The sequence below is a fragment of the Ictidomys tridecemlineatus genome, chromosome 8 (assembly GCF_052094955.1).
Source record: "Ictidomys tridecemlineatus isolate mIctTri1 chromosome 8, mIctTri1.hap1, whole genome shotgun sequence".
In the NCBI taxonomy this organism is placed as follows: Eukaryota; Metazoa; Chordata; class Mammalia; order Rodentia; family Sciuridae; genus Ictidomys; species Ictidomys tridecemlineatus.
This window is the reverse complement of record NC_135484.1, coordinates 15,008,453-15,027,841: the sequence shown is the minus strand read 5'-3', so window position 1 is coordinate 15,027,841 and position 19,389 is coordinate 15,008,453. Positions and strand designations below refer to the sequence as shown.

At 41.9% G+C, this 19,389-nt stretch overlaps 1 protein-coding gene across 1 annotated transcript in view; it reads left to right on the top strand.

Annotated features, from left to right (window-relative positions):
- Positions 1 to 19,389, top strand: part of Mthfd1l (methylenetetrahydrofolate dehydrogenase (NADP+ dependent) 1 like) — a 191,149-nt gene that overhangs the window by 39,746 nt on the left and 132,014 nt on the right. The window contains exons 10-16 of the mRNA XM_078018905.1: positions 838 to 935; positions 3,118 to 3,291; positions 10,051 to 10,187; positions 11,834 to 11,880; positions 16,323 to 16,430; positions 17,314 to 17,388; positions 18,624 to 18,726. Of these exons, the coding sequence (XP_077875031.1) occupies positions 838 to 935; positions 3,118 to 3,291; positions 10,051 to 10,187; positions 11,834 to 11,880; positions 16,323 to 16,430; positions 17,314 to 17,388; positions 18,624 to 18,726 (742 nt within the window). The remainder of the gene's footprint in view (positions 1 to 837; positions 936 to 3,117; positions 3,292 to 10,050; positions 10,188 to 11,833; positions 11,881 to 16,322; positions 16,431 to 17,313; positions 17,389 to 18,623; positions 18,727 to 19,389) is intronic.

Here is a 19,389-nt window from a genome sequence, read left to right as displayed (position 1 = left end):
ACTATTCCCTAGTCAAGGGAAAGGGAACTGTGCTTCTCCTAAAGACAGGATAGGAAAAAGTCTGTTGACATCTTATTAAGACACACTACTATCTATGTGACCTAATGCCCAGGCTCCCCAGCTCTTCACTGTGTGAGCTGAGTGTTCCTATGACACAGGCCTGCAGCAAAGGTGTCTTGCTGATGGGGGCGCTATGGAGCAATAGAGAAGCCTGAGGCGCTAGTCACTCCTGCAGAGAATAAAGCAGAAGCAAATTTTAGTTCGTGTCTTTTTTTACCTTCAAGGTGATGCACAATTAAAACTTTTACGTTTCTGTTAGGATTGTATGTTATATTTCAACTAAAGCCAAATTTCATTTCTATTCATTTTATTTTTACTTGACACCCGCACACATCCACACAAGCATATCTGTCACTATCTGACAACTCAGTTTCCTTGTTGTTCTACCAGCTACGTAAGGATGACATCTGAAATACCGTTGCACATTTTGGAATCTGAGCATGCAACCTGATCAGTTGATGCAATCTTACATTTTCCTCATTTGTTTTCCTAATCAAGATGAAGAATCCATTCCATATAATTATATCTGTATACTTGAGGTCTTTTGTGAATGCCTAATCTATTTTAACAATGCATAGATCTCACATTTTCCCTTTTTAAGCAAAACCCACCAGTTTCATTACGTGTGAATACAATCATTGCTAGTGTTCTCTTGGATTATGGTGCGACTTTATGGTCCTGTTTGTTTGTGACACCCCTGGACACTATTCCCTAGTTTAAGCATGTGCCCTGTTGCTTTACCTCTTTAACATGAGTTTTCCTCGCTCCCTCCGGAAGAACATGGTCAACAGTGGAAGGAGGTGGCTTCGCGAGCAGCAGCACCGGAGGTGGAGGCTCCACTGCTTGAAGCTGCAGCCGCTGTCCCCTGTTCCAAGGTAACGCTAGAGTCCTGTTTGCACCTACATCAGCCCTCCAGAGTGACCTCGGTCTCCTGTTCACTACTGGCTGGGGCATGACTCTTGGTGTTTTGGTTTTGATGGTAGATAATTTTCTCTTATCCTTAAATCGCTTCAGTGTTTTCTCTACCATAAATCCTCAAAAATGAAATCACAGTGAACGTATTTACCATATTCTATCAGTTCTCAGAGCCCGGATTATTTCATTACACTCAATGACATGATCTATATTTTCTCTTCCTAGGGGTCCACAAAACAATGTTTTTTTTTTAAATTAGACAAAATATAGTCATGCAGTCCTTTAAATATGCTTTTCAAGGCTAGAAATGCCTAGCACGGGGACAGCTTGGTCTTAAGGGCCAGAGTTGTATTTAATAAGATCTAAGCTACATATTCTCTTTGTATAAACTTAGAAATACAGACTGCAAGACTTAATCTCAGTATGTGATTTAGAATGATTAGATGTCATCATATCTGAGCCAGAGATGGGCATCTTCTGGCCTCAAGATGAGTCCTTGCTGCCGCCCCACCAGAGTGAATTGGTCCTTAGCATCTGTCCGGGTATATCTAGGCCACCACATCCCCAGATGATCCTGCCCAGCACCGAGGGGATGCACAGAGTGTCAACTAGACAGAGCCTCCAGTGAGGATCTCAGTAACCAGTTGCTTTTCAGAATTGGCCTCTGTTCCCTTGGCAATCAGCTGAGCACTATGGCTGCATCATACCCACCCGGCTGGTGGAACTCTCCGGCTCTTTTCATGCCGGTGATAGACTAAACATCTCTGTTTTGCTCTGTGTTCATTAATACATAATTCCAATGAGGAATGTTATTCTTTGTAACATCATCCCTGAAATTATACAATGTGTTTCATGAACTTTCTTGTTATTGAAGTCATTGGTGAGTCAATAAATTGTACTTACAGAGAGCTAAGAAAGATTAAGACAGACTCCACCTAACTGTGTACCACCAAAGTTTTTCAAAGTCAGTTCTACTTGGGGCAGGGGAAAAAAGTCATTTAGTCAACTGAATTTGATTTCTAGAGCCACTGGGGAAAGAAAGGCAGACTGTAGTTTATAAGTCACTTTAAAAAAAATCAAAATTATGCCACTGTGGCTCTAGTTAGTGATGAGAAAACCACAGGGACTTTCCGAAAGTAGGCTGTTTAATTTAGGAAATGGAGAGAGGAGAGAGGCAGAAAAAAGAAGGGATAGCCAGGAAGACAAAATGAATGGGAGTCCAGAAAGTCCAGGTGAGAGAAAGGCGAACCAGAAAAGGACTAGGGGCCTGGGGAGGGGCTCGCCTGGGGTGTCTCCCCTCTCCTGGCTTCTCTGGTGCCCCTGGGAGCAGGTGGGATGGAGTCACATCTACTGTTCCCTCCTGGGCCAAGAGCAGACCACCTTGGAGAAGAATATAGGTTGGTTTGGGGACTGAAGAGATTTTCAGCACTGGAAACAAACAAAAAATCAGAGCAGAGGGGCTGCCTGCCCTGGAGGGGGTGGTCCACTGCTCACTGCAGAGAGACTGCTGTGACACCATTAAGGGCTCCAGGGTGAGTCACGGAATGGTGGTCCCCTCTTATGCAATCCTAAGCAGTTTCTTGACATCAGCTGTCCTGTGCCCAAGGCTCTGGGTCAGCCTTGCTGTGAGGGAATAGTTGTGCCTTTCAGTCAGACGATGGACAGCCCGAGCTGTGCCCGAGCACATGAACCCCAGCAGGCTCTCCTGATGGCACCCGTGCTGGTGTAGAGCGCTCCTCTTTCAGTAAAATCCAAGAGACAAGTCAGGTGCGCAGCCACAGGAAGGAGAGCTTTACGCAGTAGCCCTTCTCTTTGAGGGTCCCACCTACAGCTTTTTTGCTCTAATGGATTTTTTCTTGCAGAAGGTGTTTGCACACCTTGTACTATTACAGTTCTCCTTTCCCGGTGGCACAGGAGTTATCCTTGTACCTGGACACAGTTCTAGGATCTTCATGAGTCTAAAGAGTCACGTCTAAAAAGTGCACCGCTTTTTTCTCCTGCACGTTAATTGCTAGCAGCTGTGCCTGGGAGAAAGGACACAGGCAGTTGCAATGATTTCCTTGTTGGCGTGGAGCGTGGTTGGCTTTCACTCTCACGTCGACCACCTAAGCTGAGAAGACTTTTGTGTTTCTTTCCCCCCAGTGATATCGAGATTTCAAGAGGACAGACTCCAAAAGCTGTGGATGTCCTTGCCAAGGAGATAGGATTGCTTGCAGATGAAATTGAGATCTATGGCAAAAGCAAAGCCAAAGTACGTTTGTCCCTGCTGGAAAGGCTGAGGGATCAAGCAGATGGAAAATACGTCTTGGTTGCTGGGTAAGACTGTGCTTGAAACTGCACTCAGGAGCCATGTTTGTCAGATTCTCTTCCTTTCTTATCGTACCCCTCTAATGAACCCTATCTCAGATTTGACATTAGTTTATTCATTGCACTTGATATTCCTTCACTGACATGGGATAATTTTTTTTTCTTTCTCTTTTTCTTTTTTCAGCGAAGAGCAAATTATCCCTGCCACAAAATACAAAGCTGTAGCAAGTTGCTAATGCAGTATTTAATTTTTTCATGTCTTACATTGTGCCATGATCCTCTCCTTGGACTGTTTTATTTAGTTTTACATAATAGAAATCAAAACAAGAATTGGAACTTATTTTGAACTGGGTAGGGGTTTTGGTTTTGGTTTTTGTATTTTCAGTAATATTTAGTGAAGGAGATACAGATAATCTTGTGAAACTTATATTTTCTTATCAATATTCTTGATGTTTCTTTTTTCATATTTATATTACAAAAACTTACTCTTTTTTCTTGAATTTTAAAACCTAACATTGGACTCTTTTCACTTGTTTTGAATATTTGATGAAAGACATTCATAGTGTTTGGGAAAAGGAGTGTTTGCTGTTTTTCCCCTTAAAAAGAGAAAACCCATTCACTAGCTAAAAAGATAATAGAAAACAAGAGATTTGGACAATTTATTTAGTGTGAACTGAGGGAACATCAAGAGACCTTGTGAATTCTTTCATTGTCTACAAAAGTTCATTGCATTGACCATTGCCTGTGACATACAGGCCAAGGCTTGAGGTACAAAACCCATTTGTAAGGCAGACACATTTCTTGTAACTGGACTTGGCTCAGTTAACTTTGTTTTTATGTAATTATCAACGTGAGTCCTTTTATCTTTATATCTTTTTCTGGTTATAAAAATGACACAGTGCCTTTATAGAAATATTGCAGAAAAACAGAAAATTTAAACAAACAAACAAAAAAAAAATGTAAAACATCACAAATTCCACCCCCCAGAGGAGATGCCTGTCCGTGCTGGGTCCCTCCGTGGTGTGGATAGACTCTTCCATAACTGAAGTGGCCCCACCTGTGCTGTTCTGCCAGCTGCTTCCTGTGCACCAGTGCACTGTGTACCTCGTCCCACGGGAGCAAATGTGGAGCTGTGACTGTTTTCTCCACTGCATAATAAACATTCCAGTGCTCACATCTGAGATTCTTAAATACATGGGGGGAGAGTAAAAATGCCTGGGATGGCATGGATTCCATTTTGCATGTTTTAACGCCTCTTGCTCCATGAGAAGCACTGGGGTAGCTTACTGTTTAGAGTACAGTGTGTTTCTAATTCTTCAAGGGCATTGAGGTGGACAATGACTTGAAAATATGGTAGGGATGTTCCACAGTCTTCTGCTCTACTGATGGGCAATTAAATTATTTCCAAATTTTATCCACTGTCAGCATGCTAAGATCACAGCCTTGGCCATGCATATTTGTGCATTTGTCCAGTTATCTCCTTTTGAAAAATCCCTGGAGGTAAATTTAGTTACAGCAGTTCTCCTGTATCTGTAGGGGATTTGTCCTAGGACCCCTTCAGCCATCCAAATCTTCAAATGTTCAAGTTCCTTCTAGGGAACAGCAGAGTCTTTGCCTATAACCTACAAACATTCTCTAATATTTTAAATCATCTCTGGCTCACTTAAATGTAATGCAGTGTTCACGCTATGGCAGTAGTTGTACATTATTTAGAGAATAATGATCCCCCGAAGTCTATGCATGTTCAATATGGACAGCCTTTTCTCCACGCAACCTGCTGCAGACCCTGGTTGACTGTGAGAAATATTCTCAGGCTTTCAGGCTCCCTGTAATTTTTCTTGTGGAATGACTGTGATTTATCCCATTTGGGGCTTGTCCATTTTGGAAATAAAATCCAGACACGGCCCTGCCCTGAGCTAGGAGCGCAGAATTGATACATCTGAAACAAAAGCCATGATATGATGATGATGTTATCAGGTTCCTAACTTGGAGTCAAACTGCCAAGGCCCGGCCTCCATCCATCTGCTAGAGGATGCTAGGATGACCACTGGGACCAGAGCTAATGTCAGGCCAGTCCCAGAAGCTCATTGCTCTAGGCCAGTGTGAATGGGTCTAACTGGCCAGCATGCCAGATTTTAAGTAGAAATGAAAATTAAACATGATTTCTCTGAAGTACAGATTAAACACAAAAAGATCAATAGTTCTTTTTCTTTTTTTAAATTTTATTTATTTATATGTGCTGAGAATTGAACCCAGTGCCTCACACATGCTAGGCAAGCGCTCTACCACTGAGCCCCAACCCCAGCCCCAGCCTTAGCCCCAGCCCCCACCCCTGCCCCAGCCCCTGCCCCCAATAGTTCTTTTTCTGAATTGTGGTGAAAGCTCCCCTTATTATCAGAGACCTTTTATGAACCAAATGAAATGCTCTTCTTTCAACTGCGTTGAGAAAAGCACTGTGAATAGGAAGAGTTCTAGAAGATGTATGTCACATGGTATTCTAGAAACAGCCCCCCAAACACAGCAAATGATATATATATATTTTAAATGTGTAAACTGCCTTTACTACCTAATTCTTGATAGCTGTATGATTGAGGTCAACTTAGAACAGAAATATTTTATTTATAACCTAAAAAAAAATAGAAAATAAATTTAATGTAAAAATCAACTCCCTTTTTTATTTTTGGTCAGGTCAAACTTAGAGCAAGGGCCTGGGCTGGGGCTCAGTGGCAGAGCACTTGCCTAGCACATGTGAGGCACTGGGTTTGATCCTCAGCACTGCATATAAACAAACAAACAAACAAATAAATAAATAAATATGTTGTATCCATCTACAATTAATAAAAAAATTTTTAAAGTTAGGGCAGAATGACATTATCAGTTATGTCATGCACTGTTGCAGCTTCTTCAGAAATGGAATGACCCCTTCATTAAGTGCAGAATTACTTCCTTTTTTCTGAAAGGTTTTAAATCTCCTTCCAGAATTTTGTCTATGCATCCATTTTTGTACAAAGACCATGCTATAAATACCATTCTGTGTCGTGTCTTTCTCTCTGAAGTCTAACATGAATCTTTTCCCATGCCTTAGAGGAATTCAAATACCTAAGAAATTTTTCAATAACCTAACTCATAATACATTTGTTATTGTACGTATGGATTTATATATAAATGTGATTTAAATATATCAACGGTGGGTGAAAATATAAAAGAATGGGATTTAAAAAAAAATTCTGTTATTGGTAACACAAAAGCAGAACAGATTAATTCTCCTTAAAAAGCCATTCTTCAAACCTTCTGATTTCTCATTCAGTCAGAATCATCTGCATTTCATCAGCTGTGTATCACATGGAATTTACACCTACACATCACTTTATTTGCTTTGCCTGACAAAATGAAAAGTATTGGGAATTGTTCAGGGAAATACGCCAACAGAATCTTAGGGGCTCTTGAGTTTTACATATTTTCCCAGTTACACTGATGAAAAGGAATTTCGTTTGAGAACCTGACTCGGAGTGCAGCTGCAGGGCATTTGAATGTGCACTTGGTCTCTATTGGGCTTCCACAGATTTCCATGCAGAACAATCTAGAAGTTCTCTGAATTGCTCGGACAGAGTACTTTAAAAAAAAAAAAAAAAATCCAGACTGCTCTGAGATTAGATTGAATATCACCTTAGAGAAAGGTGATATTCAATCTAATATATCATTTATGTCACTTCATCTTTTGTTTTCGGCAGCATGCCAAATACTTGACTTGAGGTTTTTGGGGTTTTAATGTTTTATCCCATCTTTCTGGTACAGAGTGAAAATAACCTCTACTGAGTTTTCTAAGATTTTGCCCTTCTACCTTAGATAACTGAATATCTGTGAGTTTCCCCTTTATTTGTATTAATTGTAAACTAGAACAAAGGTATTTAGAAGGAACCAGTACCCACAGGAACTCTGAACTATTTACCTCTGTCAAATGTAATGGGAAACACAACCAAATGGACTATAAGTTTTATTATTAGATAATAAAAGGCTTTTAAAAGACCTTCCAAATCATAAAGATGCCTGGAATGAATGATATATACTCTTTTGCTGTTGAGCCTGTAGTTTGGGATTCATGGTTAGGCCGTGACTAATGCCAATAATACTCTTGTTGGATTCTGAATTTTAAGAATGATTCAGAGTTTTACCTCTTGCCTCCATATAAGCAATTTCTTCGACCTTTGAGTAAATGATCAGCCTATTTCAGAATGAATCCAAATTGTCACAGGGTACTTTGGCAGATTTTTTTTTTTTTTCTGTAGTTGACAATAAATCCTCTATCTTGGCACACTTGTGGCCCTTAGGCAAGACAGACTAGATCAAATCCCTAATCATAAGCCATCTGAGAAGTCGCAGACAAGTCCTATAAGAAATGCTGTGTTGTGGACATAGGTCGGGAGCCCACCAACATGCCTGGAGAGGTTGAGGAAGTTCATCAACAAAAATCACACTTCCATCTTCATAAACAACGCTCTCACTGAAACAGAAAAAGACATGAGACAGTTTTTGTGTTTGTTCTTTTCAAAGTCAACTTTGACAATTTGGAATCTGAGCTAAGGATACTGTGGGGGAAAAAAGTAAACCAAATTTTGATATCGCATGCCGGCATGAGGCGAAATAAATTTTTTATTGTAGCTCTCCTTTTATTGCTCCCAATAAATACTTCCTACTTTCTGATTTTCCTGAATTGTATTCGTTGGCAAAAAGCTGAGCGGTCCTGTGTTTCTAATTAAGACTTGGATGGCTGGCTGAAGTTCCCAGGAGGTCATCGCTGGGCGTGGCCGCTCTTGGCCCGCTCTGCAGCTCTGTGAGCCTGTCCTGGGGAAAGAAAATGTAATCACTCATGGAACACTGCTCAAGTCAATCGTTTTTTTCTTTGCAAACAATAAATGCTCAGTAGGTCCTGAAACTGCCCTACAGAAGGTACTGCATCTTCTTTACAAGCTTTCCAAAGATTTTGATGTCTCTGGGCGTCTGCTCTTATCATTATGAGTGTTGTATCTCAAAGAGTAGAAAGTTGACTCCATGGATAAGCACCTTTGTGTAACTTGGAGTCTCCTTGTTGGCCCCGCTCCAAAATGTGCTCGTTAGACACATGCAGAGGTCACGGGGATGCCATTTTGATGTGACTTGGGAGTTGAAGGTTATTTCACCGTGTCTTCTTCTTGCTGGCTCACCACCAACCCCTCCTGTAGTGGTCACTCTGTCGTGGAGTCCACTGGCTCTCCTCTGTCCTCACTTGATTTCAAACCTCAGTGGCCTGTGGCTCCCTCTGTCTTAAATGTGCTCTTCTTTGGCCTTCCTATGGGGCGGGGGGCGGGGGTTCTTCTTTCATCTTACTCCTCCTTGATTTCCTTTGGTCTCTCAGATGTACTTGTCCATACCCTTCTCTTTCTCTGCTCCTTCTCCCTGGCTGACTGTGCTCATCCCGTGCCCTAATCTGCTAGGTAATCTGCCAGCTGTAGTTACCACAGCAGAACACTTACTATTCCATCAGTAGAAATAACCTGGGAAGTCAGACAGCTGGTCTGTGGGGTAGGACCAGCTCTACTGCCTTCTAGTCAGGTGATCGTGGGCAAGTTATTCAAACCCTCTGTACCTGTTTTCTCATCTATCAAATGGGATACAAATAAGACCATAGATGCAAAGTTCTCTGCTTATTAACCACCCCTACCCCACTCAGTTTTATCTGGATAATATTTATCAGGACTCCACCAAGATGTCACTTCCTACAGGAAGCCTTCCCTGGTGTTCCCAATCTAGTTAGATCCTCCTTCCACGTGCACACTTAACATAGTCTGTTTGACCTATTCCCCATCTTAGTGTTTATCACGTGTATTGTAGTCACTGAGTTATCCATGCAGAGAAGGAATCTGACTTCTCCATCACTGATCGTGTTGTAGGGGTGGTCTGAGATAGCTGGGGACCACGATGGATCAAAGGCATGACTTCCTCTTTGTGGCCACTTCACCAAATTTTGTAGGCCAGAAAACAGTCTGATCATATCTGTTGTAGTTTAATATCCTACACATTCCGACTCACACCATCTAATGCACAAATGGTGCATTTGGTGGTAATAAGATGCTAAGGAATAGCTTTATGGGTTGTCTTTGGGAATGTAATTGGTTTGCTTCCTATCATCTAATACTGTGATGTTATAAACATGTGAATATTTGTCTTTTTTGGGTGTTATCAGTAATAAACTCCGGCTGGGGCGGGGGGGGGGGGGTGGAATTCCTGCTTTCTATGGGAGGGGCTTTGGACTTACTCTTTTCCAACATTGAAAGAGCTATTGTATGGAAAGGGATTAGGCTTAGTTATGAGTCTCCAAGAGATAGGAAGCAACAGAAATGCTGGTGTCCCTCCATGAGAACAAAGAACTTCCTCACTCTAAGGAGTTAGATAACTTTGCCCTTTTGGTTTCTAGTTTTCTTCCCTGTTCTCTCTTTTTTTAAAAAAAAAAATACTTTTATTAGTTATTGATAGACCTTTATTTATTTATTTGCTTACATGTGGTGCTGTGAATCGAACCCAGTGCCTCACACACGCTAGGCAGGCACTGTACCACTGAGCCACAGCCCCAGCCCCTCTACATGTCTCTCTTGATCTTACCTTCAGCTTGGCCTGAGTGCTGAGGGTAGACCACCATGATCCAAGCAACGGCATTACTGAGTGGAGTTGGGAGAGGTTAGCTCTGCATGGTTTGTCTTGGAAAAATGACTCAGTTCACTCTCCCCCCACCAGGATCACGCCCACCCCTCTTGGAGAAGGGAAGAGCACAGTCACCATCGGGCTGGTGCAGGCGCTGACCGCACACCTGCACGTCAACTCCTTTGCCTGTCTGAGGCAGCCTTCCCAAGGGCCGACTTTTGGAGTGAAAGGTACTTTATTTCGCAACTTGTATATTTGTCAGAGCAAAATTGTGTGTAGGCGGGGGGAGCTTTTTAAAAAGAAGATCATACACAGGGGGTAAAACTTTTCAGAAGAATTGGTCCATCTTGTGCCTACGTTTGCCCTCTGCACACTGAGTATGCAGCAGTTACCCCAGGTTGGTCCTCCTGGCACGCAGAAATGCCTAGGGAGCTGCATGGGGCAGGGTCTTCAGTGCAGCCCATGGGAGACCCGCTCCCCTCGGCCCATTGGGCAGTCCTCCCCATTCTGTCTCGACTGGGCCTTGTCTGCCAAAACCTTTGAAAATCTGCTGGTCCTGGGGGCTTTTTATCATCCCAGCCCCGTGAAGATCCTTCTCTCCAAACCCTGAGAGGCCCCTTAAGTTGGCCCCCAAGACTCAGCTTGTGGGAGCTGTCGTGTGGGGCCTGAGGAGCTCTGGAGACGAACTGGCTGTGCACAGAGTCATGGTGAAATTCCTCTCTGGCTCTGGCGGGGCTCGTGTCTGGCACATTCCCACTCATGACTCTTTCTTCGTTGATGGATCGTGAAGTCACTCCTGACTTCATTTTACAATAGCACTTATTGCCATTACTGTGTGTTCTTGGCAGTTGGTGGTTTTTAACTGTATTATATTTATATTACTTTTATAAACATTAATAACTCCTAACTCATCAAGAGCTGATAACTCGTAGAGGGTCATCCATTATGCAGTGGAACATTGGAGTGAGAGGGCCAAGGTTTGGATCACAGCTGTGTCTCTCACCGTTGTGTGACCTATCGCCAGTGAAGACCTCTCTGAGCTGCATCCGTCAGAGTTTAAAAAGTCCATGGTGCCCAGCTCATCAGGTTGTTGTGAAGCTCAAATGAGGTAGCCTAAAAAGAATGGGGTAAATTATAAAATGTTATGCAAGTGGGTGAAATGCTTTTTTTTTTTTTAACATACAGCTTTAATCCCTAAAGGATAAACAACAGGACAGACCTTTCCTAGGATTATCTAAAATGATCTGGCTGAAGTTTATAATCTGTAGATCATTTGCAGGTGGCTTTTTAAGCGAAAATTTTTATTACTTCAGTATATAGATGATTTAGATAAAGTACAGCCTTGATATACAATAATAAATTAATAAAACCATGTTATATCCTGAAGCATGCTTTTTGTTGGTTGTTATTTTGGTACTAGGGATTCAACCCAGTAGTAGTTGCTCTACTGCTAAGCTATACCCAGACCTTTTTTATTTTTTGAGATAGGATCTTCCTAAATTGCTCAGATTAGCCTCAAGCTTGTGATCCTCCTGCCTCAGCCTCCTAAATTGCTGGGATTATGGGCCTGCACCCATAATCCTAGCTCTGAAATGTTTTTACAGTGCTGGCATTTGCTATATATAGCAAATGTGTATGTGTGTGTGTGTATCTTTATTATTTTACCTTTGTTTTTAAACAAAGAAATGCAAGTCTTCGATTGCACAGTTGGACACCCATGCAAACTTTGTTTTACTCCTGTTCTGCTTGCACAGGGCAGGTAATGATTTCACCTTGGCATAGATGCCTACCTATTTGGTTGGGAGCTGTGCCTGGGGCTCTGTCGGGGCCGTGCAGATGCACTTGATGACTCACTAAATGCCACCTTGTTGTTTAGGAGGAGCTGCAGGTGGCGGATACGCACAGGTCATCCCCATGGAGGAGGTAAGGCCTTGAGGTGTGCCGTGGGTCCCTGTTTCCTTCCTGACATCTCAGTGTCTGTTTCATCAAGCGGCCCACAGTCCTTCATCCATGATCTAAAGCCTGAAAGACTCTGTAAACCCAGGGCATTCGCACAGCTCCTGTGGTGGCAGAACCTCCCATTGACTGTTGGGAGCCATGTGTGGGTTTTGTGTATGCCACCTGGGGTGAATATTCATGTTTTGCTGATTATTCACGCATATTCCTCTTCTGAAGGGTGCTGGTCTACTGCCTGGTTGGGGTATTTTATAAATAAGTTTTACCTGCATCATACTACCTTTCTAGATTGCAAAAGATTCTAAGTCCCAATACCTGCGTAGACTTGAATGTTCTTAAGAATGCTGACCTGTCCTTCCATTGGTCATTGCTATACCACCAAAGTCAGGAGGACTTGGATGCTCACTTCTGTCCATTCAGACTCCAAAATAAAATGTTTGCAGAGGAGAACAAGGGAGAAAAAAAAAAAAAAGCCAGTGGTATCAGTTCTGATTTTCCTGAGAACCTTTTCTTCATCCCGCGTAGCCTCCTTTGTGCCCTGGACCTAACCAGGGCTCATCTCAGCACCTCTGCTGTCTGCATCAGCCTCACAGTTCGCTCCTTCATACTCTCCCTGAACCCTGGTCTGAGCAGGTCACTGCCCGTCTCTCCTGCTCAACGTGAAGGCTCAGTAGCCTGCTAGTTCTGCTTCACCATCTGCTGGCCCACCATCCCACTTTCCCCCCACCATCCCCATTTCAGTCTCCTCACAGACTCCCGTCCTGTTTTCTCTTCTTGTTACCTTGCAGGTAGAAGTGAGGCCCGAACCCAGGACTTCATGAATGCTCAAACATGCTCTACCACTGAGCTGCACCCTCAGTCCCCTGTTTTATCTTGATTCCAAGACTTTTCCCGTGCCTCGAACATTCTTCTTTTCCTTTTCCACCCTTATTACCCATCTCAGGTTCTGTTCTTGAATTTCTGCTCCACCCCACAAATTCCCCTGTGTTTTCAGACATCAGTTTGGTTGTCTTCTGTGAGTTGGAGGCCTGTCTTGAGGTGCCAGGTCCCAGCACTTAGTATAGTGCCCAGAAAATAATGGGTGCTCATTAGAAAGTATTTTTTTTTTTTTTTTACTTTGTTGAAGGAGTAGGAGAAGTGTTTACCCATAGAGGCCTGAGTGTCTGGGAAGAAACTCTGGAAAACCCCTCAAGAATAAGGGGTGGGAATGAGAAAGAGGAGTCCAAGGCATTGCTGAGAAAACAGCCCAAGCCTCACATCTGAACGGGAGTGAGTACTATTGACAAAGCCAGGAGGATCGATCCAGAGCCAGGAGGCTAGGCTGGGGATGGAGTCTAGGGAATATAGAACTCAGGATTTCGCCAGCAAACAGGGAAGGGAGGTGGTGTCCCACTGTTTTAAGCCATTCACTACGTGGCTTGGAGCACACAGTCAGGCAGCTGGTCCCTGAGAGCAGAACACCCTCGTGTCTTCTCCATCCCTGTATCTGCAGCTCTGAGCACAGCGCCTGACGCTTACCGCTTGTTAATACTAGACACCTGCATTCACAGAACACACTGGAAGAAATGTCACAAATAGTCAAATGGGGGAGATGTTAGAATAAATTCCAGATGGGCTGAGAAAAGGAAAGTGAAAATAGGAAGACTTAAAAGGTGCAAAGGGGAAGCCTGGTCAAGAGTGAGGAAAGACGTTCCAGGCAGCAGGAACTCTGGTGGGAAAGTCCTGAGACAGGAGAGGGGTTGGCCTGTTCGGAGGACACCAGTGTGGCTCCAGCTCCCCGGGCAGGGTGGGTGAGGGAGATGGGACACAAGAGTGGACAGGTGCCAGCCCTTTCAGTTCTTAGCCAAGAGCCTGGGTTTGATTTAAGTGTCATGGTCGGCCTCATTGCAGGGATCTTCCCTGAATCACCACAGGAGGCAGATTAGGCTTTCCAAAACTCACTCTGGCCTCTGTGCAAAGAGTCGACAGATGAAGCCCAGTATGGATACTATGGGGGCAGCCCAGGGGGAAGATGGTGGCTGCTGGGCCCAGGACAGTGGCCATGAGGGTAGAAAAAGGATGGTGATTTAAGCTCTGTTCGCTGATGTTTGTGGGACGTCTGCATATGCCTGAAATCCCAGCAACTTGGGAGGCTAAGGCAGAAGACGTTGGGATGAGTCGAGGGGAGAATCAAAGGGTAATGTCCGGGGTGTTGCGTTGAGCAAATCAATGGAATCTGTTGTTGAAATGGAGAATTGGGGAACTGAGTTGGCAGTGTCTGTGATGAAGGACAGCCATCCAGAGGAAAGAGCCCTTGGGGGTCCTTTGAGACACCCGAGAGGATATCAAGTAGACAGCTGGAAGCAAAACTTAAACCCCAGTTGTAGAATGGCCAAAGGGTTCAAGAAAAATGTCAGAAGATAAATAGTAACTAACCAAGGGTGTTCCATCTCCACTAATAACCAAAAACATCTGCATTAAAACCACTATCAGTTACTGCTTCACTTCTCAAGTTGACAGAGCAGAATTTTTCAAAGTAGCATTCATACCAAATTTTGGCAGAGATAGATTGAAGTACACTCTCCATCGCTTCTGGGAAGTGTATATTAATAAAACTTCTGCAAAAAGAGTTAGAAAAATGTATCAAGTACCTTAAAAACATTCATGTCCTTTGCCCAAATAAGTTCATTTTCAGTTTGTCCCGAGGAAGAATTGGATGTGCGTATAAATATTTAATTTTAAAACTCTATCTTTAGCTGTGGGCTGGGAGCTGTGTGCCTGGGGCTCTGCGTATGCCTGTAATCCCAGCAACCTGGGAGGCTAAGGCAGGAGGATGGCAAGTTTGAGACCAGCTTCAGCCACTTAGTGAGGCCCTAAATGGCTTAGCAAGACCATGTCTCAAAATTAAATATAAAAAAGTGCTGGGTATGTAGCTCAGTGGTAAAGCACCCCTGGCTTCTATTCCCAGTACCAAAAACAAACAAAAAACTCCGTCTAGTTCATAACATTAAAAAATTGCGAAAAACTTAAATGTTTAAAGATAGAATATCAAATTAACAACACGTTTTGAAAACTATGACATAAAAATTCTAGTAACATTAACATTAAATGTAAAAGCTAAGGCATAAGCTATTATGGAACTAGGATCCCAACATTGGAAATTATAAATATATTTTATGAAATATACATATATATGTAGTTTCACATTTTCTCTAGTGAATACAAAATTTAACAAGAAATATGAATTTTTAACCTTCCAAGAGGTTAAAGAAATGCATCTTAAAACAGAATACCATCTTTTTTCCATTGTTATTTTTTTTAGTCTGAAGGTGTAACTTTTTTCCTAAAGTAACTCATCTACTGTGTTTTGCAGCTAAAACTTTGAAAAAGAACTTTTCTTATATTAATCAGAATCCTTTAACTCCCAGAAATATATTGCTTATTAATAATTACTATTTACATTTATTGTTTAGAGTTATAGCACTTTTTTGGCAAAAGTGAAAATTTGAAAGCAATTTACATATCCAGACATTGGAGGGTAAAATTTTTGATGCATCTCCATGATTCCACAGCCTTAATAAACTACACCAACAAGATTATTATAGACTGCAGGAAGATTTCTTATCCAAAATGCCTGGGGCCAGAAGAATTTCAGGTTTATTTAAATTTAAAAATTTTTAAATATACATAATGAGATATGTTGGGAATGGAACCCAAATATGAACATGAAATTTATTTGTGTTTTATATGTACCTTCTACATAAACCTGGACATAATTTGATGTGATATTTTCAATAATTTTGCATATGAAACAAAATTTCATGCATATTTTTCAGTCGGCAATGTGATAGTGTACTCAAAAAGTTCTGCATTTTGAAGCACTCTGAATTTCAGATATTTGGATTAGGAAATGCTCACTCTCTAATAACTTTTTTTTTAAACAAGTTTCCAAATATAAGTTTGCCAGTTATACAAATAATGATCATGTGTGCATTGGGACTAGAAGAAAATAGCAAAATTAATAGAGCTGTGGGAATGACATACCTTCTTTCTTAATCTTTCTGTAATGTTTTATATTCTGTTGTTACTCTTTATTTTATACCTTGTCATTCCAATGAATAGTTGATGTCGTGCAGTTTTTTTTTTTTTAAAGAATAAAGCAATACATAAAGAGAAAGAGAAAGAAACCAAAATAAGGAAAGCCATCAATGAGCCCATCAGAATGTTTCTCCTCTAACCCAAGAATAGAAGAATTTGTGATGAAAGAGGCTGTTCAAGTACTCTTTGTCCAGTGGAAGGCCTTGACCTGGACTTCCTTGTTTAGGTCATCATGGATTCAGCTTGTTATAAAGACACATAGTTAGTGTGTCATTTTTTTCTATTCGGGTGATGTTTGTTTGAAACAGATAGATGTTGCGTTTCATTTATAGTTCAACCTGCACTTAACTGGGGACATCCACGCCATTACTGCTGCCAATAACTTGCTGGCCGCTGCCATCGACACAAGGATCTTGCATGAAAACACTCAAACCGATAAGGTGGGAAGGATTCCTTATTATCTATTTTGGGAACTTGATCCTTGGGATTCCTGGTTTCTTAAGGAATCATGGAAAGATTTCTAGTCTGTAAACTCTCTAAAAATTTTTTCAGTGTTTTGTGAATTTTATATATGTTCTCAATTCCAAGAGAGCAGCCGTACTTTGGTCAGATTCTCAGATGGGTTTATGACCACTGCCAAGCTGTTGGGTGAATTATATTATGTTGTACTTTTTAAGCCAAATATCGCTAGAAATGAGTTTTTAGTTCTAAGGTGACCATTGGGCCAATTCTCTTCATTCTAGCCAGGTCCAGTCTCTGATCTATATACTAACGGGGAGATTGGACATGCACCTTTTTTAAGACTAATGCTACGTGCAGTTAATTCAGCTGTGCTGTGAGAGTCAGAGACCCATCCTGGGCTTCACATACGTGTAGTCCAAGAGCTGAATACATACCTGAAAGAGCCCGGGTACCAGGTCCTAAATCCTCAGGGACATAGGGCAAGGATTAGTGGGGTGCTTTTTGGCATGTTTTACAAGAAAGGTCCTGACTTTCTTCAAGTAAAGTGATTCCCCGGTGTATCCTTGGAACACCATCCAGATAAATATTAATTTGATAGTCATAGGCTATAGATCAAGAGCTATTTGCTATGTTTATACAAGCTATTTGCAATGTGTATTATTTCAAATTTAGTCAGTTTTTATTAAAATAACAGAATTTTCTAAGTCTTTATGGTTTAAGTTAGTCCCCAAATTTTAATGGGACCTTTAATCTAAATAGTTTGTTATAACTGTCATGAACTTTGTCATAGCCTATGAAATGCCCAAGTGCATGGTCCACCTTCAAACTTTGTGGAGTTGTGTTTGTTGGTTTATTTTTTAGGCTCTTTATAACCGTCTGGTCCCTTCAGTGAATGGTGTCAGAGAATTTTCAGAAATTCAACTTGCTCGGCTGAAGGTAGGTTTCCAGTTAGCGGTTGTTTAAAAAGAAAATATCCTAGAAACACATCAGAAGGATTGCCAAAGCCAGAAATGTTGAACTTGACTCAGTTTTGGTTTCCAGATACTCTTTTGGGTATTGCACTCTAAAGGGACTGAACAATTTAGCAGACAGAGTGCAGAATTAGAAGCCTGAAACCTGGATCCTGCACCACAAACCAGGTGAACGAGTGTATTTTTAGGACTCAGTTTTTTCACATGTGAAGTGAGACGACCGCTTCACCCATCTACAAGGACCCTACGAGTCACACTAACAAACTGCATTTTGATGCATTCTTCTCCTTGAAAGAGAAGCATTTTTGTAAAATGCGTCAATGTCTATGAAATGACAAGATAGCTTTGAAAATTCATCTCTCTCAGGTTTTGTTGCAGCAAAACATTCCACTTGCACTTGAGAAAGCCGTCTTAATTCTCCTCCATGGTATTTTCTTCCTAATGCTGTTAGCTGCCTCTCTGCTGCTCCTCACATGGCTTCCCCTCATTCTCCATCAAAACTAAAAAATAACCCTTCATGGTATGATCCATAGCACTGGTTGGTATTAAATGGTTTTTAAAATTCTCCGCCTTGCTTGTTACTCAGCCAAGTTCACTCTGTTGAGAGTTGCAAGCAATTCCATCTTCAGCAGCTGTAACATGTACACTATCTGTTTCCGGGATTCTTTTTCTTTTTTTAATAAAGAAGTATATGTGTATATATACTTCTTTATTAAAAGCCACTTTCTTAGGTTAATTTCTTTGCAGAAAATAGATGCATTAAAATCTTAATTTTTTTTTTCTTAGTGAATTAGAAATAACTTGTTTTGAATCTTCAACATAAACGTTAGCTTTTTGTTATATGCATTTGGAAAGAACAATTAACAAACTAAAGCATCTGTTATGGGGATAGCAGTCTGTGTCCCTTCAGAGCTTGGTAGGTGGTGGCCTCATAAAGCAGCCCAAGAGTTCACGGTGAATGGCCCACTTTGCTCTGTTTTCAGATCTGTCTTTGAAAAGTGTAATACAGATTTTCGGTGCCTTGTAGCTGGAAAAGATATTTGACCTCAGGCATTTATTTGTATGATTTGGCTTAACCTACAATTTACTCAAAGTTTAGTTTTTTAAAAGGCTTGGCATGGAGAGAATAAAGCAAGAGGCATGGCCTTACACTTTCTATTCCTTCTTGAACTTATCACGTCTTTTCCTCTTAATCATTAGAAACTGGGGATAAATAAGACTGACCCAGGCACACTGACGGAAGAGGAAGTGAGTAAATTCGCCCGTCTCAACATCGACCCCAGTACCATCACGTGGCAGAGAGGTAGGAGCTGGGGACACAGCAGAGTTTTGAAGGCAGGTGGGGAAATATGCTTCAGCGGAAACTCTTTGATTAATATCATTAATGCACATTTTTAGTCCTTCCCATCGTCTTCCTGCCTGGGCTTCCTAATTCCACCGTTTATTTCCCTCCTCTTCCTCCTACTTAATCCACCTGCTGTCTGGGCTTAGTCCCATCCACTCCCACCCATTCAAAATTTATAAGGGGAATTAATTTTCTCTTCTGTCTCTCTCCTCCTTGGCCTCTGTCTCTGATTTTTAAAAAAAAAAATTAAAGCCACGTCTCTCCTTACGTGTCCCTTCACTTCTTTGTCACCCTCTCTAAGCAACACTAATTAGTATTTTCATCTGTTAGATGCTTCCCGCCATTTGCCAGGTCTCCCTCTGATGCTTTGAACAGGACAGGTGGACTTCAGGGTCTGCTTCCTGGCCTCCCTGCCTCCCTCTCCATTTCAGCTGTGATGTCCTCCCTTCTCCCACTCTGCCCCTGTATCTAGGTGGTCACCGTGGGGTAGGCTAGTGGGGAAAAGCACTAAACACCGAGTCAGGGTCTCGCATATGTTTCTCCACCCTCTCGCTCTCCCTTTCCCCCCATCCCCACTGCATGACCTTGACTTGAACAAGTGGCATGTGTGTCCTGGGCCCG